The sequence below is a fragment of the Bombus vancouverensis genome, chromosome 14 (genome assembly GCF_051014615.1).
Source record: "Bombus vancouverensis nearcticus chromosome 14, iyBomVanc1_principal, whole genome shotgun sequence".
NCBI lineage: Eukaryota > Metazoa > Arthropoda > Insecta > Hymenoptera > Apidae > Bombus > Bombus vancouverensis.
The window spans coordinates 6,223,499-6,233,671 of NC_134924.1; the positions used below are offsets into that span (position 1 = coordinate 6,223,499).

Genomic DNA, 10,173 nt, shown 5'->3' on the forward strand with positions numbered 1-10,173 from the left:
GTTTTTGAAATACATGTAAAAAGAATATTTAATATAACGTAAAAATGGAATAGGTTAGAATAAAATAATGTAAGCAAAAGTGTATCGTATGATTGCATATCTTTTAGGATGCTCGATCAATGGTGCCACTACCTCAAGCTAGCTTGGGATGATTTCTGTCACAGTGAAATCATTAAATATATAATGACATCCAAATTAAGAATTCTTATTTCTAAATTGGTTTTCGATGTTATTATTTTTAAAAGAACCTGTGCATTATGTTACGCCTTTTAAACTTCTCATAACAAGTCTAACTACCGTACTTTAACGAAATAAAGGTAAAGAGAATGGCTCGGCCAAAGCATAGAGTTAACACGGATATATGCGCTGATTGCGGAGCACTCGGTAAATGCATTCTTTTCTTTTAATGATTTATTTCACATACGATCTTTATTAAATATATTTAATTTCTTACTAATATTGTGTAATCACATGTTAATAAAAAATTGTTTTCAAATTGATTAAAACTAATTACATTTTCTATATACTTTTTCACATGTCTATGTTATATAAGGTAACTAATTTATGTACCAGAAAATTATATTTTATTCATAATTTTTATGTAATTACCGAATTTTATAATGTATATTATATTAACTTTGAGAAAAAATTATTGTTATTTGTGATTTTATTCATGTAATTTCTTTCTATTTATTACAATTTTTATTTATATTTTATCATAAAAATTACTTGGAAATAAATTTTAAAATTGCTTTTAGAACCAGGATGGGCTTCATTGAACAGAGCAATTTTATTATGTGATGACTGTTGTGGTGTACATCGTAGCCTTGGTCGTCATATATCTCAAATAAAATCACTTCATAAGAGCATTTGGCATGCAAACCTTCTTAATGTTAGTAAAGATAAGTACAAATTTAGTCAGAAAGTTTCTAGTTTAAAAAATAATGATTATTAACTTATAGATGGTACATACATTGAATGATAATGGAGCAAACAGTATTTGGGAACATTCCCTTTTAGATCCTAGTAATTCGAAAATTAGTAGAAGAAAGCCTCAAGCTAAGGATCCACTACAGTTAGTATAAAATATTTTATAACAAAATATGAGATATAAAATTTTAATAGTGATTAAATTATTTTTATAGCCCAACAAAAGCTGATTTTATTAAATCAAAACATCAACATTTAGCATTCATATTACGTCCAAGTAAAGAAGAATGTTGTAGTGAAGAAGAATTAAGTAGACAGTTGCATAGTAGTGTTCGTACGAGTAATTTAGAAACTTCTTTGAGATTACTTGCACAAGGTGCTAATCCAAGTTATTTTTACAAGGTAGTTTTAAACAAACCATTATTATGCAGTTTAATGGTAGAAACATATCATACAATATTTTATTTTACAGGAAAAGGGTACAACACCTTTACATGTAGCTGCTAGAGCTGGTCAAGCTTTGCAATTAGAGCTTTTAATAGCTAATGGTGGTAATCCTAGCATAATTGATTCAAATGGGCAGACACCTGCTGAAATTGCCAAGTATGTAACTATTAGGTTGGCAACTAAGTGATTACGGGTTTTGTCAATACCACCTAATGACAAAATCCGCAATTACTTAGTTGCCAACCCAATATATGCATACGCTTATTTTGCATATGAAGAAACATTACTTATATATGATTGTCATATTTTGTTATTTAGAATGGCAGGACATATGGACTTATCTGACCGCCTAATTGAATGCATGTATGAATTAACAGATAGACTAACATCCTTTATATGTTCACGTAAACCAAACCATAGACTGGATGAGCATATAATTATACCTGAATGTACATTATTATTGGAACAAAGTGATCTGTGTTTAGAAGGAAGGAATAAGTTACAAATGGTAAGTGTACTTTATCAAAGTATAAATATATTTATTATATGAACCTCCTTTTTTTAGTTATCGAATCATTTGTTGGAAGAATTGGCAATGGATGTTTATGATGAAGTAGATCGTCGAGAAAATGAAGAAAGTAAGGACATAATTGCATTATATAAATCATTTCCAGAAATGAATAGATTAGTATCTGAAAATAATTCTACATTATTTATAATTTTGAAGTTTTATATATAGTTCTTTGTAATATACGAATATATGTATATTCATATATATAACTGATTTTATAGAAATTAAGTATACACAAAACAAATATATTACATTAATTCATGTTTTTTCATATATTATGCTATTAATATGCATGCTTTTTTTATTGCATCATTTTAAAGGAGAGGTGAGTTGAATTTAAAAGTTTTAATTTTATTTTAATATATGCATGATTTGAATAATAAAATAATTGTTATAAATACATATTATATTTTAATCACTTGATAATTGACAATATTAATTATTTTTTACTTTATGTTCTTGAAATAGTTTGGTTTGCATCTGCATCCTTACCAGAAAAATGTACAGTGCCTTTCCTACCAGTGAACCCACAGCTATCATCAACAAGAAATCAAGGTAGACAAAAACTAGCAAGATTTACACCAAAGGAGTTTGCTACACTTATTATAGATTTTCTCATTGAGGCTCGCAGAAGACATATGCTTGCAAATAATGCACCATTACAAGGTTTGTAAGAAATTGTATAAATTAATTTCTTTAATTTATTCATTGTATCAACATGTGTAGTATTTCTAGATCCAGCTATTTCTATACTTCGTAAAGAGCAACATGGAAAGTATGGATCACAAATGTCTGATGATGAACCATTGTATGATAGTGTTGCTTCTGATGATGATTATGCATTGACATCATCTGACAATGCAGTGCCTGAATATTCCGCACAGTTTAAAATGGATAACGAGGTACGTATTAAATTAACTTTAATTAATTAAATTAAATTACTTTAACATAAAGATAAAAAAGTAGTTATAAATACGGAAAGTATGGTATAAGATATAAAAAAGATGGACAATAAGTTACATGCTAAAAATAGATAAAATTGTATGGTAACGTATTAAAGGTACCAGCTCTAGTAACGAAAAGAAGAATAAGGAATCGGCTAAGTACATGGCTCTTCTGTAGACAGTGCTATTAGGCAAGTGCACAGGTCTGTTAGTGCATGTGCAGCCTTTGCCAGAGAATGCTATATAGTTCACTAAAATTTATAACATGATCATACTGATTATGTGTTTTGTTTTGTAACAACCATATAACTTCTAAAAGTTCTCTCTTTTTTTTTTACTTTTTTCTTGGCATAGAAGTGAAATTTCATTGTGTATGTTAAAATGTTATTACAGGAAGCTTTTGCACCATTAGCTAAGGGACTTCCATCTGTCGTTGAAGTTTTAAAAAAACAATTAACTCTCTCCGAATCTACTATCAAGGATCTCCGTGAGCAGATTCGTACTCTGCAGAGTACTGTAGAACAACTGACACATGAAAATAATGAACTGAAGCAAATGATTCATGTAAGATAAATATTTAATATCTTTATGATATATTGCAAATTAAAATCTGATGTACAAAAAATATAGGTAAAAGAATCTACTGATGGAGTTATTAATGGTCATGTTAGTGGAGAACAAGAGCCAGAACTAGAACCAGTGCTTGATATAAAAACATCTCTTAATAGGAGCAATCAACGTCCTGCGTCTATGTATGAAACACGAGAAGGTTTGCGAAAACCAAATTCGTGGTCAACGTCTATTTGTCAGGTAATAATTTGATGAAAATTTCTTTGATTTATGTTTCTTAATCTTATTGCATAAAATTTGATTGATACAGGCAAAACGAGATTCAGAGACAATATCTCGCAATAACACACAAAGTTTATGGGAATGCGATGCTCCTAACCTTCCCCCTAGCGAGGAAGTTACTCGAAGAACTGAACAAGTTACAAGAAGAATTCAGGAACTGTGGATGGCCATGCAAGATCCAAAACAACGAGAAGCTTTTGTACCTTGTGCAGAAAGAATTCGTGTTGCTGTTGCTGAACTCACAGCTATATTTCCCCAAGTAAGATGTGCATTTCTTCTTTAAATGTAAACATAAATTTATATTAAACACATTCAAATTATGTTGTAGAATCCTATTGAGGAAAACATCAGATCTGCTCTGCGACAATTAAATGGTAATACAGGTAGACTTCAAGCAGAATGTTCTGGTCTTCAGAGATGTACTAGTGATATAGAACATATGGACAGATGCCTTCAGCAAGTACGTTCATGTGCTTATGATATTGCCAAAGCAACAAAGCTTCTTGTTACCCAATTTTAAACATAACAGATCAAAGGCAAAGTATTACAAATTAAATAATTCTTTCATATTTGATGTATATAAATTGTACAGACGCTTAATATCCTAATACTCAAAATCATCACAGATTAATACATTGAATAAGTATTCGTCTTATATTACATAACAATAATTTGTTGTCTAATATTCTTATTTTTATTGTAATGTAAATAAGAAGCAAATTTTAACACATGAATATTCTTATAGTTTGTTAAATCGTATAAAACATGACACGTTTCAAGATTCGATATAATATTTACGTAACTTTTAACGTATGATAAAGACTGAATAGCCATGAACCAATGAATTTTATTAATATGCAATTTTAGTTTCTATACTTGGTTTTACAAACATACTTTTTGCTCATATAAGCTGGCATATAAGAAACAATTATAAATGTGAAAAAATTTATTGCATTCGTGTGAGTAAAAAAAGTATTAAGTGCAATACCAAAAGATTTAAAGTATCTTAAAGTTATTATTAAAACCAGGTAAAAATTTTATGCATTTTTAGTGCCAATAAAAAAATTTATTTTGCGATATCACTAAATAATTATTTACCATAAAAATGTATAATTAAAAGATTAATTAATAAAAATGTGTTTTTATCGATAACTTATAAGTGATGAAATATTTATAAAGAATCCATTTTGTACGTTTAAATATTATATTCTATTATATATGTTGGAGATGGAAGGACAGCGGGATTTCCCGTCCGGAATGTTGGGAAAAACCCCGATACCCTAGTCCAGACTTTTACTATAGCTGCACTTAAGTAATAAAAATAAGGAATAGTTTTAATGTTCCAATCTGACTTTATGACGACGGGTTCGGGCTCGAAGTGACATGGCAAGTCACCGGACGTAGCCACGGTCACGGGAGGGGGATGTATGAAATGATTATATGGCTCTCCTTAAAACAAAGATTAACCCGAAAAGCGGGGACAGGAGTATATAAGGGCAGTTTCTTTTGGATGAAGAGAGTTAGTTTGTTAGTTAGTCATTGGACGAATTACTGGTTGAGTTACCCGGATCGAGTAGTACGTTGATACTTTCCCTCCCGTGAACCGTGACTACGTCTAGTGACCCGCTATGTCACTTCGAGCCCAAACCCATCGTCATAAAGTCAGATTGGAACATTAAAACTATTCCTTATTTTTATTACTTAAATGCAGCTATAGTAAAAGTCTGGACTAGGGTATCGGGGTTTTTCCGGACGGGAAATCCCGCTGTCCTTCCATCTCCGACATATATATAAAAAACCAGCTTATATTAAAGCATTACAAATAAGTGAGAATTTTGTCGCCAGTAAAAGAAGAAATGTTTTACTATTATTATTATTATTATTATTATTATTATTATTATTATTATTATTATTATATTAATGTGATCAATACATATGTAACAATGAAAGTTTATATTGATAATGCATTAATTATTTTACTTCAGGTATTTTCATCAAGAATTGCTCTTACTGTATTATTGGTATTAAGAATATATGTTTAATAGTTAAATAAAATTTAAATATATTATCGTTGATGCAAACTACATGATATATTTACTGGCAAATATAATTATCAAATTGAAATCGTTTTTAAATACTTTTATTTATCCAAAGACTAATGTTTCATATTTATGAAACTGCTGTGTAATGATAGTTTAAAGTGCATGAATCATCATTATTTCTTATAACATAATCGTTTACATTTTTTGACTTCAGAATATTCATTTGGCGCGATGCGTTTTAAAATGAACAATAAAATCATCTTACATATTGTAAATGTTTCTGTAGACTAACCCTTATTTATATGATAAATGATTGTACTTTACAATATAGAGAGTGTATAGATTATACAACCTATCATAATTTATTTGATATTATTTTAATTATTTCTTAAATTTTATTCTTTTTTTTATATTTTAATCTTAATAGAAAAAAATGAAACTTAATAACAATTATTTTCCAATGTGATATATATTTCTCATGGAAATGACTAAAACATAAGTTCTCAACTATTACATATGATATTAAAATTGATTAGTTTTAATGATATTAAAGATTTAATATTAAAGATCATTATAGTCAATTACTGTCACCTTGTGAAGGATAAATAATATCAACATTGTATTAAGAAAAAATTAAAATTTAATGGAAGCGAACCTTAAAAAAGTAATTGTCTAGTGAATTTTGTAGGCCAATGATTCACAAGCGTTTTCGCGCTACCTGTTATGAAATCTTCGACGGATGATACAAAAACACGTGTTCTTTACACTTTAGCTGACAAAGTTTTGAGTAATTCGGGTAAATTTAAGAAAGTTTAGGTGGGTAGGTAAAAGAAAGTGAACAGGCGTGAAGCAAGGGTAGTTTTAAGTAAGTCAATCGGTAGAATCGGAAAGTTTATGTGGATGATTGAAGGGAAAGTAGTGAAGCAGGAGAGCGGCCATTTTATGTTAGTATGACGTAGAGGCTGGGTGTAGCTTCGCGTTCAACCGTCCGTGTTCTTTGGAAAAGGCGAGAAAATCTGAATTCTGATGCTGGGGTCGAGGTAAATGCACGTACCACGCACTGAACGTGTGAACCGTAAATTAAGCCGAAGGAAAGTAAGGAAATTAGTTAAATAAGGAAGTACAGGCGTCGTGAAAGAGCGAGCATGAGCGAAGAAAGCAATCCGCGAACGCTCTATGTGGGAAATCTAGACACTTCGGTGTCGGAGGAACTATTGTGCGCACTTTTTTCACAAATAGGTGCAGTTAAAGGATGCAAGATTATACGAGAACCAGGGAACGACCCATATGCATTCGTCGAATTTACGAATCATCAATGCGCGGCTACAGCGCTAGCCGCCATGAACAAGCGATCCTTCCTGAATAAGGAAATGAAGGTTAACTGGGCAACGAGCCCTGGAAATCAGCCGAAGTTGGACACAAGTAATCATCATCACATATTTGTCGGCGACCTGTCGCCAGAAATCGAAACACAAACTTTGAAAGAAGCATTCGCGCCTTTTGGCGAAATTAGCAATTGTAGAATTGTCCGCGATCCACAAACTATGAAAAGTAAAGGATATGCTTTTGTATCATTTGTCAAAAAGTCTGAAGCTGAGGCAGCGATAGCAGCTATGAATGGTCAGTGGCTTGGATCTAGAAGCATCAGGACAAATTGGTCGACTAGAAAACCGCCACCACCAAGATCCGAAAGGCCACGACATTCAAATAATAGTAAACCTAACTATGAAGAGGTATGTTTCAAATTTCAATAGTGGTCACCTATCAATTTCCTTACCCTTGTTTCTAATTAAGATCTATAGAAGTTACATATAGCTCACTTGTTGACAACATAACTAATTTTGTTTATTTTCTAATTTGTGTATATTATCATTAATAGGTATATAACCAAAGTAGTCCAACTAATTGCACAGTATACTGTGGAGGTTTTACAAATGGCATTACAGATGACCTGATAACCAAAACATTTTCTCCCTTTGGTACTATACAAGATATAAGAGTATTTAAGGATAAAGGATATGCATTCATAAAATTTACTACTAAGGAAGCTGCAACACATGCCATAGAATCAACACATAACACAGAAATTAATGGTAGCATTGTTAAATGTTTCTGGGGAAAAGAAAATGGAGATCCTAATAGTGTGGGCCCAAATGCAAATCACCAAGCTCAACAGGTTATTTTAATGCGTATATTTTTTATTTTGATGATCCATATCTCTTTTCTTTAACAAATTAAAAAAATAATAAATATTAAAATATATATTGTCTTTTTTGTTTAATAGGTTACAGCTGGGGCTGGACAATATGCATATGGATATGGCCAGCAAATGAGTTACTGGTATCCTCAAGGATATCCACAAATGCAAGGTCAATTTTTACAGCCTGCTCAGTACTATGGTCAATATTATGGACAACAGGCTCAATATATGAATAGCATGCGAATGCCTGCTCCTGGTGCAGGTACATGGCAACCAGCACAAGCGACCGCCGCACCGCCGACTGCAACTGCACCATTGCCACCAGGTCAGCAACCTGCAATGGTAACATATACCATGCCACAATACCCCACGCAATGAAACTGATCATTGATCAACATCAACTAATTGTTACATATGATACATTTGCCCTTGGGGCGTTCGCAAAATCTGTTCTGTCATATACCTATTCCAACAAGTTTATTGGTATTTTGACTGCAGCATCATATGTACAAATTTTCCAGTTGTACTTCGATTGAAGTATTATACAAAAAGAAATCCTCAAATTTGGTTGTATCAATATCGATTGGTATTATATTTCAAAAGACTTTATCAAAAGTTCAAAGTGATATATATATTGAATATATACACTGAGATATTTAAATATACATCTTTCTTATGTTTTCCTTGCCAAACAATAGAAACGTATACCATTGTAACAAATACAAATATATCTTGCAATTTTCATTGAAAAAGGAAATATCATAGCAGTCGATCCATCAGTGTAATATAACAATTTTTTCAAGACGATTTTTATGCTGTTGAATGAGGTATATTTCTGAATTTAAAATTGCAGCCCCTTGATGAGCCCTGCATTCGTTGTGCTGCGTAAGGTGTACGTATGTATGCGAACATTGCGTTGTTATATTTTTAATATTTTTGCCACAATTACCAATCTTTAGTTTATTTCAAATCATTAATGAACAGAGATAAATGTTCATTTATGGTAAACACAAAGTATGACATTGAACATAGTATAAGATAGGGATTATAGGTAGACACGGCGCCTGTGATGTAGCTAGATTTGGATGCATGCTTTGACGTGTGCAGGGCCCTTAATTAAAGTAAACTATGCGAGTGGATAAACGAGTTGTAAACTTTTCTCGTTTTGTGATATTTATCGTCGGTGGTAAATGTACAAAAAACATTCTTATAACAAATTTTAAGAAAATACTTCTGGAAGTGTCAAAAATGAAATATTTTATGCTGAATTTAACTTAATTGAATATACTTTGTTATATTGCTTAGTGACTCCTCTCCATTTGTACAAAGAAATAGCGAATCTTGATGTAATTATTACAATGTAATTTAAGTATAATGGTAATGATAATGGTGAACACTTCCACTAAGAGTTGGAGTCACTATTGTTCTACCTTTATTGATTTGTATATCAATAGTTGAAATTATGTTCCTTTAAATACGTTGTAAAATATTCAGTTCTTTTCTTGTAATAATTAGTATATCAATTGACAATCACATTTGATGTTATTTGATATTTTGACATTATTGCAATTATCACATGGCACGATACATATGCCTTCGTGTCTTCCAAATACTATACAGGTGAAAATTATTGCAGGACTTTAATATTTTCAATTTTCAATAAAGTTAGGTTTAATATTTGTTTATTACGTTTTTTAAGAATTTATCATTTTCATTCTGATTATTTCTTGAAAACTTATTTTCCAAAATACGTTTCATTAAGTTAATAAATAAATAATAAACAAATTAGAGTGAGTTAGAGTAAAATTTATCGATACTTCGCTTCACCACCGACGATAATAAGCCATAAACCTTTCAAAACCAATTTGTATAAAGTCAGTACTGAATGTAATAACAGAAGAAACATAAAATCGAATATAGCAATGATTGACTGCGATAAGTGATATCGAACTATGGAGAGCCAATTTAAGAAAAAAAACTTGTCTATGGATTAATAATAATCAGTGAACCGATGGAAGACATAAAAAAAAATGTTATATAAAAAGTAATTTAGGTACAGTAGGGTGCGAAGCCCTCGAAGATGCTTAGGATAATGTTATCTTATAATAAAAACAAATTGTCCTTTGAATGAAAAAAAAGGAATAAATATTTAAAATACACAATATTTTGTATTATTTCATAGCCCAC

At 30.9% G+C, this 10,173-nt stretch overlaps 2 protein-coding genes across 4 annotated transcripts; both read left to right on the top strand.

Moving 5' to 3' along the window:
- The first annotated feature begins 94 nt into the window (after window positions 1-94).
- Git (ARF GTPase-activating protein GIT1) lies at window positions 95-5,868 on the top strand. Of its 2 annotated transcripts, none has more exons than XM_076624250.1 (13): window positions 95-384; window positions 759-892; window positions 963-1,075; window positions 1,146-1,332; window positions 1,403-1,533; window positions 1,696-1,885; window positions 1,943-2,015; window positions 2,417-2,614; window positions 2,675-2,850; window positions 3,286-3,456; window positions 3,523-3,702; window positions 3,773-4,003; window positions 4,073-5,868. In XM_076624250.1, the coding sequence occupies exons 1-13, from the start codon at window positions 327-329 to the stop codon at window positions 4,262-4,264; spliced, it is 2,034 nt and encodes a 677-aa protein (XP_076480365.1). In that variant the 5' UTR covers window positions 95-326; the 3' UTR covers window positions 4,265-5,868. The 2 variants fall into 2 exon arrangements, with proteins under 2 accessions (XP_076480365.1, XP_033191477.1); XM_033335586.2 differs by having other exon boundaries at window positions 2,684-2,850.
- Window positions 5,869-6,500: 632 nt separating this feature from the next.
- Window positions 6,501-10,148, top strand: Rox8 (TIA1 cytotoxic granule associated RNA binding protein Rox8). Of its 2 annotated transcripts, XM_076624305.1 has the most exons (4): window positions 6,501-7,519; window positions 7,666-7,962; window positions 8,071-8,311; window positions 8,840-10,148. In XM_076624305.1, the coding sequence occupies exons 1-4, from the start codon at window positions 6,932-6,934 to the stop codon at window positions 8,845-8,847; spliced, it is 1,134 nt and encodes a 377-aa protein (XP_076480420.1). In that variant the 5' UTR covers window positions 6,501-6,931; the 3' UTR covers window positions 8,848-10,148. The 2 variants fall into 2 exon arrangements, with proteins under 2 accessions (XP_076480420.1, XP_033191485.1); XM_033335594.2 differs by having other exon boundaries at window positions 8,071-10,148.
- Window positions 10,149-10,173: the final 25 nt, after the last annotated feature.